The 15,867-nt window shown below is 42.9% G+C and overlaps 1 protein-coding gene across 4 annotated transcripts in view; it reads left to right on the forward strand.

Annotated features, from left to right (window-relative positions):
- The window catches only part of LOC137379949 (E3 ubiquitin-protein ligase RNF123), a 536,536-nt gene that overhangs the window by 40,128 nt on the left and 480,541 nt on the right, over positions 1–15,867 (forward strand). For all 4 annotated transcript variants that reach the window (XM_068051365.1, XM_068051363.1, XM_068051364.1 and 1 more), the window contains 2 exons: positions 6,058–6,144; positions 13,367–13,434. In XM_068051365.1, the coding sequence (XP_067907466.1) occupies positions 6,058–6,144; positions 13,367–13,434 (155 nt within the window). The remainder of the gene's footprint in view (positions 1–6,057; positions 6,145–13,366; positions 13,435–15,867) is intronic.

Genomic DNA, 15,867 nt, shown 5'->3' on the forward strand with positions numbered 1-15,867 from the left:
CAAAAACAAGAAATGCTGGAATCACTCAGCAGGTCTGGCAGCATCTGTGGAAAGAGAAGCAGAGTTAACGTTTCGGGTTAGTGACCCTTCTTCGGAACTGGGTTCTGGTACCTAGTCCATCTTGCTGGTCCTGGCTGGGCGCAGTCCCAGCAGTGGTTGCCACTCCTGGTAGAGCTGCTGGGACTCAAGCTGCAGCCCCTCCAATTGGCAGGCAGCTCTTGGAGATGAGATATCTTTTTGTTTTATTCATTCATGGGATGTGAGTATCGCTGGCCGGGCCAGCATTTATTGCCCATCCCTAATTGCACTTGAGAAGGTGGTGGAGAGCTGCTTTCTTGAACTGCTGCAGTCCATGTGGGGTAGGTACACCCACAGTGTTGTTAGGAAGGGAGTTCCAGGATCTTGACCCAGCGACAGTGAAGGAACGGCGATATAGTTCCAAGTCAGGATGGTGTGTGACTTGGAGGGAAACGTGCAGGTGGTGGTGTTCCCATGCATTTGCTGCCCTTGTCCTTCAAGTAGGTAGAGGTCGTGGGTTTAGAAGGTGTTGTCGAAGGAGCCTTGGTGCGTTGCTGCAGTGCATCTTGTAAATGCTACACACTGCTGCCACTGTGCATCGGTGGTGGAGGGAATGAATGTTTGTAGATGGGGTGCCAGTCAAGCGGGCTGCTTTGTCCTGGATTGTGTCGAGCTTCTTGAATGTTGTTGGAGCTGCACCCATCCAGGCAAGTGGAGAGTATTCCATCACCCTCCTGACTTGTGCCTTGTAGATGGTGGACAGGCTTTGGGGAGTCAGGAGGTGAGTTACTCGCCGCAGGATTCCTAGCCTCTGACCTGCTCTTGTAGCCACGGTATTTATATGACTACTCCAGTTCAGTTTCTGGTCAATGGTAGCCCCTAGGATGTTGATAGTGGGGGATTCAGCGATGGTAATGCCATTGAATGTCAAGGGGAGATGGTTAGATTCTCTCTTGTTGGACATGGTCATTGCCTGGCACTTGTGTGGCGCAAATGTTACTTGCCACTTATCAGCCCAAGCCTGGATATTGTCCAGGTCTTGCTGCATTTCTGCACGGACTGCTTCAGTATCTGAGGAGTCGCGAATGGTGCTGCACATTGTGCAATCATCAGCGAACATCCCCACTTCTGACCTTATGATTGAAGGAAGGTCATTGATGAAGCAGCTGAAGATGGTTAGGCCTAGGACACTGTCCTGAGGAACTCCTGCAGTGATGACCTGGAGCTGAGATGATTGACCTCCGACAACCACAATCATCTTCCTTTGCGCTAGGTATGACTCCAACCAGCAGAGGGATTTCCCCCTGATTCATATTGACCTCAGTTTTGCTAGGGCTCCTTGATGCCATACTCGGTCAAATGCTGCCTTGATGTCAGGGGCAGTCACTCTCACCTCCCCTTTGAGTTCAGCTATTTTGCCCATGTTTGAACTAAGGCTGTGATGTCAGGAGCTGAGTGGCCCTGGCGGATCCCAAACTGAGCATCACTGAGCAGGTTATTGCTAAGCAAGTGCCGCTTGTTGGCACTGTTGATGACGCCTTCCATCACTTTACTGATGATTGAGAGTAGGCTGATGGGGCGGTAATTGGCTTGGTTGGACTTGTCCTGCTTTTTGTATACAGGACATACCTGGGGAATGTTCCACTTTGCAGGGTGGATGCCAGTGTCGTAGCTGTACTGGAACAGCTTGGCTAGGGGCATGGCAAGTTCTGGTGCACAGATCTTCAGTACCATTGCAGGAATATTGTCAGGGCCCATAGCCTTTGCAGTATCCAGTGCCTTCAGTCGTTTCTTGATATCACGCGAAGTGATTCGAATTGGCTGAAGTCTGGCACCTGTGATGCTGGGGACTTCAGGAGGAGGCCGAGATGGATCATTGACTCGACACTTGTGGCTGAAGATTGTTGCAAATGCTTCAGCCTTATCTTTCGCACTGATGTGCTGGGCTCCCCCATCATTGAGGATGGGGATATTTGTGGAGCCACCTCCACCACCATTCACGGCTGGATGTGGCAGGACTGCAGAGCTTAGATCTGATCCGTTGGTTATGGGATCGCTTAGCTCTGTCTATCGCTTGCTGCTTACGCAGTTTGGCACACAGGTAGTCCTGGGTTGTAGCTTCACCAGGTTGACACCTCATTTTGAGGTATGCCTGGTGCTGCTCCTGGCATGCCCTCCTGCACTGTTCATTGAACCAGGGTTGGTCTCCTTTCTTGATGGTAATGGTAGAGTGGGGGATATGCTGGGCCATGAGTTTACAGATTGTGGTTAAGCACAATTCTGCTGCTGCTGATGACCCACAGCGCCTCATGGATGCCCAGTTTTGCATTGCTAGATCTGTTCGAAATCTATCCCACTTAGCACGGTGGTAGTGCCACACAACACGAAGGAGGGTATCCTCAATGTGAAGGCGGGACTTAGTCTCTGCAACGACTATGCGGTGGTCACTCCTACCAGTACTGTCATGGACAGATGCATCTGCGGCAGGCAGATTGGTGAGGACGAGGTCAAGTATGTTTTCCCCTCTTGTTGGTTCCCTCGTCACCTGCTGCATACCCAGTCTAGCAGATATGCCCTTTAGGACTGGTGCTGCCAAGCCACTCTTGGTGATGGACATTGAAGTCCCCCACCCAGAGTACATTTTGTGCCCTTGCCACCCTCAGTGCTTCCTCCAAGTGCTGTTCCACATGGAGGAGTACTGACTCATCAGCTGAGGGAGGGCGGTAGGTGGTAATCAGCAAGAGGTTTCCTTGTCCATGTTTGACCTGATGCCATGAGACGTCATGGGGTCCAGAGTTGATGTTGAAGACTCCCAGGGCAACTCCTTCCCAACTGTATACCACTGTTGGGTCTCTCCTGCCGGTGGGACAGGACATACCCGGGGATGGTGATGGCAGTGTCTGGGACATTTTCAGGTATGATTCCATGTGTATGACTATGTCAAGCTATTGCTTGACTAGTCTGTGGGACAGCTCTCCCAACTTTGGCACAAGCCCCCAGATGTTAGTAAGGAGGACTTTGCAGGGTCAACAGGGCTGGGTTTGCCATTGTCGTTTCTGGTGCCTCGGTCGATGCCGGGTGGCCCGTCCGGTTTCATTCCTTTTCATTGACTTTGTAGCGGTCAGATACAACTGAGTGGCTTGCTAGACCATTTCAGAGGGCATGTAAGAGTCGAGCACATTGCTGTGGGTTTGGAGTCACATGTAGGCCAGACCAGGTAAGGACAGCAGATTTCCTTCCCTAAAGGACATTAGTGAACCAGATTGGTTTTTACAACAATTGACAATGGTTTCATGGCCATCATTAGACTAGTTTCTTAATTCCAGATTTATTAATTGAATTCAAATTCCACCTTCTGCTGTGGTGGGGATTGAACCCATGTCCCCAGAGCAATACCCTGGGTCTCTGGGTTACTAGTCCAGTGATAATACCAGTACGTCACTGCCTCTCCTTCAAGGGTCGGAAGCACCGCCGCCCGGCAGTTAATTGCCTGATGGACATAAAATCCCTTTGGGGCTCTTTGTAACAGCTACCGCGGGGGTTGCTTCTGGCTTTTGGGGCCACAGCCACAGCATTAAATTCAGGTCACTGTTTCACAGGAACCACTGAGTGGTGTGTCTGCCTCACACGTTTTCACAGGGATTACTGAGAACAGTGTGACTAATTAAATCACTGTTTCACCTGGATTATGTAGAGCTGTGTTTGACTGTGATTAACGCACTCACTGTTTCACAGGGATTACTGAGAGATGTGTCTGTCTGATTAGCTTACATTCACTGCTTCTCAGGGATTATTGAGAGCTTTGTCTGTATGTGATTGTCAGTCACTGTTTCACAGGGACTACTGAGACCTGAGTCTGATTGCGATTAACTCACTCACTGAAGTTTGGAAGGTAGTAAATGTAACCCCACTATTTAAGAAAGGAAGGAAAGAGAAAACGGGGAACAGCAGACCTCTTAGCTTGACATCAGTCGTATGGAAAATGCTAGAATCTATTATAAAGCATGTTATAACAGGACACAAATGGTAGGATTGGGCAGAGTCAACATGGATTTATGAACGGGAAATCATGTTTGACCAACCTGTTGGAGTCTTTTGAGGATTAAATAGAAAAGGGTTTGATAAGGTCCCACATAGGAGGTTAGTAAGTAAAATTCGAGCACATGGGATTGGGGCTAATATACTGGCATGGATTGAGAATTGGTTAATGGGCAGAAAACAGAGAGTAGGAATAAATTGGTTATTCTCAGGTTGGCAGGCTTTTAGTAGTGGGGTACTGCAAGGGTCAGTGCTTGGGCCGCAGCTATTCACAATCTATATAAATGATTTGGATATGGGGACCAAATGTAATATTTCCAGGTTTGCTGATGACTGAAAATTAGGTGGGAATGAGAGTTGTGAGGAGGGTGCATAGAGGCTTCAGGGGGATTTAGACAAGCTAAGTAAGTGAATAAGAACATGGCAGATGGAATATACTGTGAATAAGTGTGAAGTTATCCCCTTTGGTAGGAAAAACAGAAATGCAGAGTATTTCTTCAATGGTGAGAGATTGGGAAGTGTTGATGTCCAAAGGGACCTGGGTGTTCTTGTTCATGATCCACTGAAAGCTAACATGCAGGTGCAGCAGGCAATTGGGAAGGCAAATGGTATGTTAGCCTTTATTGCAAGAGGATTTGAGTAAAGTAGTAAAGATGTCTTGCTGCAATTGTATAGAGCCTTGGTAAACCGCACCTTGAGCATTGTGTACAGTTTTGGTCTCCTTACCTAAGGAAGGGTATACTTTCCATCGAGGGAGTGCAACAGAGGTTAACTAGACTGATCCCTGGGTTGGTGGGTATGAGGAGAAATTGAGGAGGTTGGGCCTGTATTCTCTAGAGTTTTGAATAAAGAGAAGTGATCTCATTGAAGCATACAAAATTCTTACAGGGCTCGACAGGGTAGATGCAGGTAAGATCGTTGCGGGTGTTTAGAACGAGGGGACACAGTCTCCGTATAAGAGGTAGGCCATTTAGGACTGACATGAGGAGGAATTTCTTCACTCAGAGGGTGGTGAATCTTTGGAATTCTCTACCCCAGAGGGCTGTGGATGCTCAGTCATTGAGTATGTTCAAGACCGAGATCGATATATTTCTAGATATTAAAGATATCGGGATATGGGGATAGTGCGGGGAAAATGGCATTGAGGTTGAATGGCGGCGCAGTCTCACCGGGCTGAATGGCCTACTCCTATTTCCTATGTTTCTCCGGGATTACTGAAAATTGAGTCTGACTGATTAACTCACTCACTGTTTCACAGGAATTACTGAGAGCTGAGTCTCACTGTGATTAATTCATACACTGTTTCATTTAGAGGCAGAGAGCTTTTCCTGACTGTGATTAACACACACTGTTTCTGTGCCTGTAATTAACTCTCACTTTCATAGGGATTACTGAGTGCTGTGTCTGACTGTGATTAACTCACTTTCAGAGATTATTGACCACCAAGTACTGTGTCTGACTGATAAACTCACAACTGTTTCACAGGGATTACTGAGTGCTGTGTAGCTGTGATTAAATCACAAGCTATTTCACAGGGATTACTAAATGCATGTCTGACTGTGATTAACACTTTCACAGGTTACTGACTGCGCTGTCTGACTGATTAACTCACATGCTATTTCATTGGCATTACTTGTGCTGTGTCTGACTGTGATTAACTCATGCACTTTCGCAGGGATGCTGAGAGCTGTGTCTGACTGTGATTAATTTGCTCACCATTTCATGGGGATTGTTGTCAGATGTGTCTTACTTAGAAGAAAGTAGAACAGCAGTATTTACACACTTTATCTTTACTCCACACAGAGTTACTTTATTACTGTAATGTTCGAATTCTTTAATTGTCGCAGTTTGTATGTTAAGGTTGTCCTAACCTGAGCATAATCGATGCCTAAGGTAGGTCTGTTCCCTGTCTGATGAGGCCTGCCAGCAGCCCTTATGCTGGTTCAGGGATTGCTTGTTTGTTCAGTGCATCTTCCTGACACGTGTCTGTCTGCCCAACAGGAAGGGGTCGGTGACACGTCGGATTCTTATGCTTACGATGGAAATAGAGTGCGCAAGTGGAATGTCACAACCACGAATTATGGCAAAGTAAGTGACTCGTGGATTGACATAGTAATTTGAACAACAAGGTCTGTGTGAGCAAGGACAGAATTATTTCCAGCTGAATTTGTGATTCCTGCATAATTTCATGAGGCTAAGATAGCCAGCAACAATTACACTCTCAATGTTTGCAGTAGGCGCTTTCTTTCCAATTCGCTGAGCCTTTGAGGGGAAGTATGGTGTTAAATGCATCTGTGTATTTTTGTTCAAATGCGTGTGTATATCCATTTTTGTGTATGTAATCCTCTTCCATTTTATTCCATTGCAAAGCTGACCAGGCATAGTCTTAAGGTAAAGGGGAAGGGATAATTGGACCAGGGCTTGCAGATGTGATTTAGACCCCATTTTAAAGTGATAGATTTTGTACTTTTTTTATATTTCCTTTTTAAATACTTGTGTCCACAATTATAATGGAAGATGTCAATGTAAACTTGTTCCATTTCTACAGCTTTCCACTTTTGCAAATACCATCCACCTCTACCTCGGGCAAACTCTAGAGCTCAGGAGCCTTGGCATATTGCTTGACTTTCTTCCCATTTCCGATCCAACACGAAGACTGCTTTCTTTCACTTGCTAATTGCTGTCTGCCTTTGTTCCTATCTCTTCATTTCTGCTGTTAAAATCCATTTTTGTGCCTTTATCATTGAGACTTGGATTCACCAGTGCTCTGCTTGCTGACATCCCCATCTCCATAAACTATAGCTCATACAAAATGCTGTGGTTCACTGCCACATCACCCCTGTCCTTGCCCAGCTCTACTGACTCCTTGTACTTAAGCAAATCATCTTTAGCATCTTTGTCGTTGCCTTCAAATTACCCTGTAGACATTCCCTGCCTCACACCTTGCTGTTAGTTGTATATCTGTGTTTAATTGTCTGCAAATGGTGGGCATTAACTGGGGTTTCATATGAGCACATATAAAGAGACACGTTGAAACTGTGGTTTGGCTGTGTTAGGAGGTATATGCTTGTAATGTTTAACTCTGTAAATAAATGTAAGACTGAGTATAAATTGGTTCAGTACTATCCTTCACCAACTGGCTGTCTGGATATGAATGTGGTAGCAGAGGATGGTTGCCAAAAGGTGAAGGTTGGAAGCTTAAAAAAAAATTCAGACAGTAAGCTACAATCCTAATGGCCATTGTGAGAAATGGCAGAAAGCAAGTGTAAATTGTTGGGGTATGATTACCCTCCAATGTTCTCGGATTCTGACCTATATAACCAGTGGAAGAATGAAGTGGATATGTGGACAGGGGTGTTATGCCCTACCAAAGAGGAAGCAAGGTATGGACTTGGCATTGTTGCTTACTACTGGAAGTAAAGTTTTTTGTGAGTTGGATGCTCATCAGTTGGATACTGATGAAGATTTGGATCTTCTATTCGAGATCTTGGATGAAATTTGAAAGATGATTTATTAACTGTCTGAGGCATGGGCAGACTTTGATAGATTTCGGAAAACTGGGTTATTCGATGGAGGAATATATCATGGACTTTAACAGATTGTATAAAAGATTGACGAAATTCAAAAAGATTGCCGAAATTCATTTTAGAGATCCTGGATCAGTACTAGGGGTTAAATTTTTGGATTATCTTAAGGCATCACATATGGACAGGGTTCTAGTTCTAACTGGTCGGTTCTCAAGAGAGGGACTCCCTGTTGGATCAGATGAGTGCTGCCTTGAAAAAAATCCCTGGTGAAACAAGTCATTTCCTACAGCCCTGGTGGAACAAATGGAGCATTCCGTGGTGATACAAAGAATAGAGCACTCAATGATTGCCAGATTTCAAAGTGGACACAGGCATCAATATGTGGAATGGTTATAGACAGGTTGAATGAGGATGAAAGCACCTTTAGGAGATCTGGCTTTTACAGCAGAAGACAGAATTGAAACAGCAATAATAGGCGAATGAATCTCAGTAACAGGTACTAAGTGCCTCAGATGTGACTTAAATTTATCATGATGCGATGAACTGCCCAAAGCAGAGAGCCAACATCCTCGAAATGACACATGATGCAGAGAATTCTGATGAAGATGAGGATGAATCTGAATGAATTGTGCTAGTCACAGGTTTTAGTCCCCCAATGAATGTGTTTAGTTGTGGACTCATTCAACTGTAGTATGCTAAAAAGTTCTTGCACTTTGACAGTATGTGGAACAGTTTGAATCAAGATAACACTTTAACCACTCTAGTAAGGATCGCGCAGGATTAAGGAATATAAAAGTACTGCTTGCTTTCGGTTTGGTGATGACAACACATTGATGTCACTAAAGCGAGTTGTAATTCCATGTAAAATAGCTGGAGTAAGCCATTTGATAAGTACTAATTGTGAGATACCTATGCTGTTGAGTGAACCTATGAAAAAGACACAAATGAAACTTGACATGGAGCAGGATAAGGCAATTATTTTTGGAAAGTCAGTGGATCTGGGGTTTACTCAGTCAGGGGATTATTGTATCCCCTTAACAAAATCTGATGTTGCTCATCAGTGATAGACAAGTATTAATGGCATCAGATGATAAGAATCAGAGAGAAAAAAAGCAAATAGTCTTCAAGTTATGTAGACAATTTGCTCACTTTACTTGCCAAAGTTTAAAAATCCTGCTAAAAGATGCAGGTGTGGTTGGTGGAGAGTATATGAGGCTAATTGATGAAATTAGTGAGGATTAGTATCAGAGGATGCTGCCACCTCCTATTGTTAGCATTCCATTGGCGTGTGACTTTAATGAGATAATTGCCATGGATCTAAAGGTATGTGACAAAGACAGAAATATGTTCGTTCTACATTTTATAGACCTGGCAACCAGATTTAGTCTTTCTCCAATAATACTTCATAAGGACCAAAGGGTGATTATAGACAAAATCAGGGAGAAATGGTTAGGTTCTGGACTTGGACACCAGCTAAGTTTCTGACTGGTAATAGAGGGAAATTTGCCAATGATGAGTTCAGAGACGTGTGAAAATATGAACATTATGGTCATGAATATCGCAGCTGAAAGTCCCTTCAACAATGGATTCTGTGAAAGGAGTCATGTGATTGATCAAATGTTGCATAAAATCTTAGTTGATCAACCTGACTGCAAGTTGACAACCACCTTGGCATGAGCTGTACGTGCAAAGAATTCACTCCAGTTGGTTGGAGGGTATAGCCTCTATCAGTTGGTCTATTGACAAAATCGCAAGTTGCCTTATGTGCTGTGCGATAGTCCTCCTGTTTGTAAAGATCCTACAATTAGTTATATTTTTTTCTGCCTATTTGAACGTTTTACATGCAGGGAGACAGACTTTCATCAAGCCTGAGGTCTCGGAGAAAATTTGGAGAGCTCTGAGGTATTGTATAAAACCACCTGAGGCAGAATTTAGTTCAGGAGATTTGGTGTATTGCAAAAGAGAGAGTCATAAGGAATGTAAAAGCCCTGGTAAATTAATAGATCGTGATGGTAAGATGGTCTATCAAACGTGGCAATCAAACAGTTAAGGTTCATTCCTCATAATCAGGATTAATTGCAAAATCTCGGCCTCTGAGCAGCTGAAAGAAGTAAACAAGGCACCTTATACCTCAAATGCTCAAGTGTTTTGTGATGAAGGTCCTGAGGAACAGGTGGATCAAAGCTAGATAATCTAATGTGAGTGATCATGACACACAGGACAGAGCTATTGTATCCAAAGGCCAGTTGCCCAGTGAGTATTTGTGTGACAGATATTCCAGAGGGGTCTAATAAATGAAAGGATGCGACAATTGTGGGACATGCAGGAAAAGCTACTGGCAAGTTTAAATATTGTTTGAATGTTCAAGATGATGGCCAAGAAATATGGTCAAAGAGTGGAGAGTACGAAAGCGCCGTGCAAGTTCTGATCGTGGGTTCGGAAGTGACTCTTGTATCAGAAAAGGATCGTTTACCAGAGAAAGACCCTCCGATAGTGCATGAGGGAGATCTCACAGTAGTAGTCCCAACAGACATAAAAGTGCAAGTAGAGGCTGTAGTTTGAATAGATTTGTACTGAAAAAGTCCTTGCAGATGGGGTTTATAAGGCTAAAGCAAGGCTAGTTGCTAGGGGGTTTTGAAGAGCGATTGTGATACAGATGTTAGTGACTCTCCCACAGCTGGAAAAGTAATATTGAAAATCTTTTCTACTCTTTTAGCTATAGATTCGTGAGAGCATAGATCAATCGACCCAAAAGCTGCATTTTTGCAGGGTGATATTTTTCAGAAGTGTTTCTGAAACTGCTCAAAGAGGCAGCAGATGCAGAAGGCAAACTATGGAAACTAAACAAATGCGTCTATGACCTAAATGATGTTTCCAGGGTGTGATATTTTTCATTGAAATCTGTTTTGTTGAAAATAGGTTGTGTTCAATTAAAAGCAGATCCTGCAATGTTTTATTGGTATCATAAAGGGAAACTGTCAGGCATCTTCGTGATGCATGTTGATGATTTCTTATGGGATGGTATTGCGAAATTTGAGAAATGGTATTAATGAGATTATAGTAGAACTCAAAATTAGGAGTCAGGCTTGTGGGGCTTTTAAATATTGTTATGAAAGTGCTTCCATTTTTAATATTTTTTGAGGACTTGTGTTTGAATATTGTGGTGATGGATTGATTTGGGACTGAAGAGATTCCATAGATGCTGGACTTTCTTTAAAAAAACGTCACTGGAAGGACTTTGGAAACTTTGTTTAAAAACAAGTCCTTACTGGATGTCACATGCCTTAAGCTAAATAAACAGCAAGAGTCTTGGTGACTAGGGGAGTTCTTTACAGAGAAGTGACATGTCAAGATTTATGATGGTCAAGAGTTGGTTTTGTTTTGGATTGTTTTGAGTCCGTTGGAGATCAGCCTGCGAAGAGAGAAGACACCAGCTCATCCTTTTTCCACCTCTTTGAAAAACCATGAGAATCCAGTGTGTGTGGACTGGTGAAATTGATTCCACATTTCCCCTGAAAAGCCTGTCAGACTAATTATTGATGTCACCTGAAGAGCACTGCTCCAAATAAAATCCCAGTGATAGCCGTCTATGAGTATCCGGACGTCAGACTAAAAAAGGCCAGCAGAGAACCTTGCATATCTTATCCTTTCTTCCTTCAAGAATTAACAGGTATTTGGCCAAAGTTTTTTTTTTACTTTTTTGTAAAGAGATCTCTGCAGAGAAAATGTCTTTATTTTTTTCTTTAACCGATGTGTGTGTTAGGTTAATTTACAAAGGAACTTACATATTTCAACTTGTGTTAATAAGCATTGCATCTTTACTGAATCTTTGGGCCTCCTTATCTCAAGACACAATAGATATGTGCCTGGAGGTGGTCAGAATAAGTCTTGTTTTATAATCAATTAATAATTTTATTGTTTATTAAAGAAACCTGGTTGGTGGATTTTATACTGAAATACAAATCGAGTATATAATTGGCTGTATCGGTAACCGGGTAAACATTTAAATACATGTTGTGACCTGTGGAGAAGTGAAACTAAAGAAAGAATGTGCCGCCTCCAGCCTCGGTCGTAACAATATATATTGGTTTAGATATTAAGCTGAGTAGGCATGGAATAATTCTAAATCAACAGTCTTATTTAGAGTGGTAACTCCCATCCCAATTAGTTGTGCTAGGTCATCACAGAAAGATGTTATATCTAAAGAAGAGACAGAGCAATTGCGAAGCTTGATTGGTCAGTTGAACTGGTTAGGCACTCGGACTAGACCAGATGCTAGTTTGATGTGTTGGAGTTAAGTGCTACCGTGAAACACCCTAAAGTCTAAACCAGTTTTAAGTGCAAATAAAACATTAAAAAAATTAAATCTGATGAAAAGTTAACTTAACTTTCCATCCGTAGGTGATCCAAAGAACATGACGGTAGTCATTTTTAGTGATGCTTTACATGCTAATCTTTCTGATGGGTATCTCGTGCAGCTGGTTTCATAATATTTTTGACAGGTGAAAATGGGAAATGTTGTCCTTAAGCTAGGGAAGCAAAAAAAATAAAAAGGGTTGTTAGATATACTGGCTCTTGTGGAGATAGTGGATATGGGATTCTATTTGTCAAATATTTTAAGTGAGATTTTATGCAAGCAGCATACTGAAGATAGTATACCCATTGAATGTTAATGTAGATATCGTTCCTTGTGGAATAATATACACTACAAAAAGTGAGAGTGAGAAAAGGTTACAGATTGACCTAGCTGGCTTGAAACAAATGCTGGAGAGAAAGGCAATCTCTAAAATTAAATGGATGGATGCAAGTCATCAATTGTATGTTTTCTTTTTGTAAAACAGTGCTTGTATGAAGAAATTGTTAGGGATCCTAGAGGAGACTTGTCTCGCAATGTAATGCTTTGTATAGAATATGGAGGTTTTTGAAATTTTGGTTGTGCACATTAACTCTAACTCTAAGTTGTATTTAAAGAGAAAAAAGGGACTGTGTTTAATTGTATGCAGGTGGTTGGCATCACCTGGGGTTTCACTTGAGCACATATAAAGAGATACTTGAAACTGTGGTGTGGTCGAGTTAGAAGGTGTATGCTTGTAATATTTAACTCTATAAATAACTGAAAGACTGAGTAAAGATGGGCTCCAATACTGTTCTTCACCAGCTGGCTGTTCGGAGATGAACACTTGCTATATGTTCCTGTCTGCACCCTACACTGGTCCGAGACTAGTTGAATCTTTCTCGTCTCCTTCCTTCATTCCACTATCGGTTGCTTCTTCAACCACTATTGCCCCTACCCTGTGAAACTCCTTCCAGCATCGCTGTAACTTGCCACTGCTCTCTCTACCTTAAGTCCCACCTCTCCAAATGTGTATTTTTGTCTTCGCACCCACCCTTCTTTTCTTCCTGCACGCATCCCCCCCACTCACCGCAAAAGAGCCACAAACTTTTGGGGGAAGAGAGTTCCAGATTTCCATTACCCTTTGTGTCAAGAAGTGCTTCCTGATTTCACTCCTAGATGGTTTAGCTTTAAGTTTAAGGTTATACCCCCTTGAACTGGACTCGACCACCAGAGGAAGTAGTTTGCCTGTATCCACACAGAAGAGGAAAGACAGAGAAATAGCAATATGAAGATATTGGGGACAGAGAGTAACATGTTCTCGCACTTGCCATCTGAAGTACTGGGGTAATTAACTTGTTGTAAATGGATGTCTGATAATGGAATGTGCAGAAATGAAAATTAATTTTCTGTTTGTAGTGTACATTAATACATTTATTTTGTCCCCTAGGCTTGGGCAGCTGGAGATATTGTCACTTGTGTGATAGACTTGGACGAAGGGAAGATTGCCTTCTGCCTGTGAGTACTGCTTAGTTATTGTACAGTGGTAAATCTCTTACAGATGTATTGAGACAGAGATCAAAAAAGTTAGTGTATTGTATGAGTTACATACGCATATGTATCTGTAATACAGATTATCTGTAATAGCCTGGAAAATTAAACAGTGAAAAAAAAAAATTACTGATGCTCTGGTTTCTAATCTGACGTACACCCATCGATGATGTAATTCAGTTCCTCTGCCCTGGCGAAGGGCCTACCAGTCAGAAGTGTCGCTGTTTACTATCGAGAGATGTTTCCCGTGTGAGACAACAAAAGGAAAGTGAAAAGGCAGCCGTGGTCAGATTTCATTTGGGGCATTACAGAGATGGGTCCTTGTGCATTGGAGAGCAACAACTCCAGAAGAGAGGGGTGGAAGATGGAAAGCACTGAAATAAGTAGGTCCTTAGTCAATCCAGGGTCCAGCAGTAAGGAGGTGTGTTCAGGTAGATGTTCAGAGAGCAGCAGATGTTGATGAGCAGCAAAAACATAAATAGTGCTATCATAGCTTACCAACCATTGCGAATAATGGGTAAATCGCATTCACGTGGCAGTGTATGCTATTTGTGGTGGGGACTGTCTCGGTAAAAATGACCATCTTGGTGTTGGATTGTCATAGAAACCTAACTGGTACACCAAGATCCTTCAGGAAAGGTTATCTTGTCATTCTTATCTGGTCTGGCCTATATGCAGCTCCAGCCCCATAACAATGTGGCTGACTCTTAATTATCTGCTCTCTGACGTGACCTAGCAAGCCACTCAGTGAAGGTAACTCAGGACAGGCAATAAATTCTGGAGGGTGCATGGTACCTGTGGATCTGCAACTTCACCATGATTAACCGCATCAGGAATTATAGAATGATTACAGCATAGAAAGAGGCCATTCAGCCCACTGCATCTGTGCCAGCTCTCTGCAAGAGCAATTTAGCTAGTCCCACTCTTTCGTCCTTTCCCTGTAGCCCTGTAAATTTTTTCTCTTCAGGTGCTTATCCAATTCCCTTTTGAAAGCCGCAATTGAATCTGCCTCCACCGCACTCAGTGCATTCCAGATCCTAATCACTCACTGTGTAAAAAATACTTTCCACATGTTGTTTTTGGTGCTTTTGCCAATCACCTTAAATTGGCATCCTCTGATTCTTGACCCTTCTGCCAACGTGAACAGTTTCTCTCTCTCTCTACTCCATTCTAGACCCCTAATGATTAAAGAGAACAACTCCAGTTTCTGCAGTCTATCAACATAACTGAAGTCCCTCATCCCTGGAGCCATTCCTGTGAATGTCTTCCACACCCTCTCTAAAGCCTATGCACCCTTCCTAAAGTGTGGTGGCCCAGAATTGTATGCAGTACTCCAGTCGAGGCAGAACTAGTATTTTATAAAGTTTCTGCATAACTTCCTTGCCTTTAAAGGAGAGGAGAAAATTGGAAAGGGAAATAGCTCCTAGTCTTAGGACTCCTGAGGGAAACTCTCAAGCCAGTAATTATTGAGATGCTAATTGGTCAGTAGATGACTTTGCTGAACCAGATACTGAAGAGAGAGTGCTGCTGTTGCAACTTGTTAAAAACCTGTCAGCTGAGAATTTTATTTTCCAGTTGTGTGTAACTTGGCTTGCAAGGTTGAGTTATTTAATACACTCCAGGTTCATTGGCCAAAATAATATGTGGCACTTGCTGATGGCTAGGAAAGGTCTTGTGTGAGATACCTGAAGGAAACTGGTGCAGTCAGTTATTAGAAAATTAAAAGAGTCAATGACTTTGGGAAGAGTTGGAAAATGGAAGCAGAAAATATGTTTGGTAGATCAGCACTTGGGGAGTGGGTAGCATCCTGCAAGATGAGATGTTCTGAGTGATGGGCCAGTTATTGAGCTGTCTCATTCCATGGAGTCCCTGCATGTTGAAGTGTAATAAAAACAGGAAATGTGGAAATACTCAGCAGGTCAGGCAGCAGCTGTGGAGAGAGGAAGGAAGGGTAACATTTTTCTGACCTTTTGCATTTTGTCTAACTTATAATGCTGTCCATTACGTGACTGAATAACTAGTGACTTGCAGTTATCGTAAAGACAGCCTGTCCTCAATGTACAGCTGTGCATAATTGTTGTGAGAAGCTGCTTGCAAAGCCTCCACGTTTGGATTCTAATTACAAACTATGTAACTTGTGCAATTTTACAGCCAACTGCATGATCAGTACATTCCAGTTGCATACCAATCTGGTGACAGCAGCTTGCTTTGGTGTGCTATAACCTGATACTTTGAAAGCTATTTTAAGTGGTTACAGTGTGAAGTTGTGGGATGTGGCATGTCCCATCCCTTCCCTTTGGACACCTCGACTTCTTTAAATAGCTTCAGTGCCAGCTGCACTTGAACGGCCTGGAGTTTATTTCTGGCTGTGTTACTGGCTGGTGGTGATGATCTCCCAGA

This window comes from Heterodontus francisci, chromosome 19, assembly GCF_036365525.1.
Source record: "Heterodontus francisci isolate sHetFra1 chromosome 19, sHetFra1.hap1, whole genome shotgun sequence".
NCBI classification, from domain to species: Eukaryota; Metazoa; Chordata; class Chondrichthyes; order Heterodontiformes; family Heterodontidae; genus Heterodontus; species Heterodontus francisci.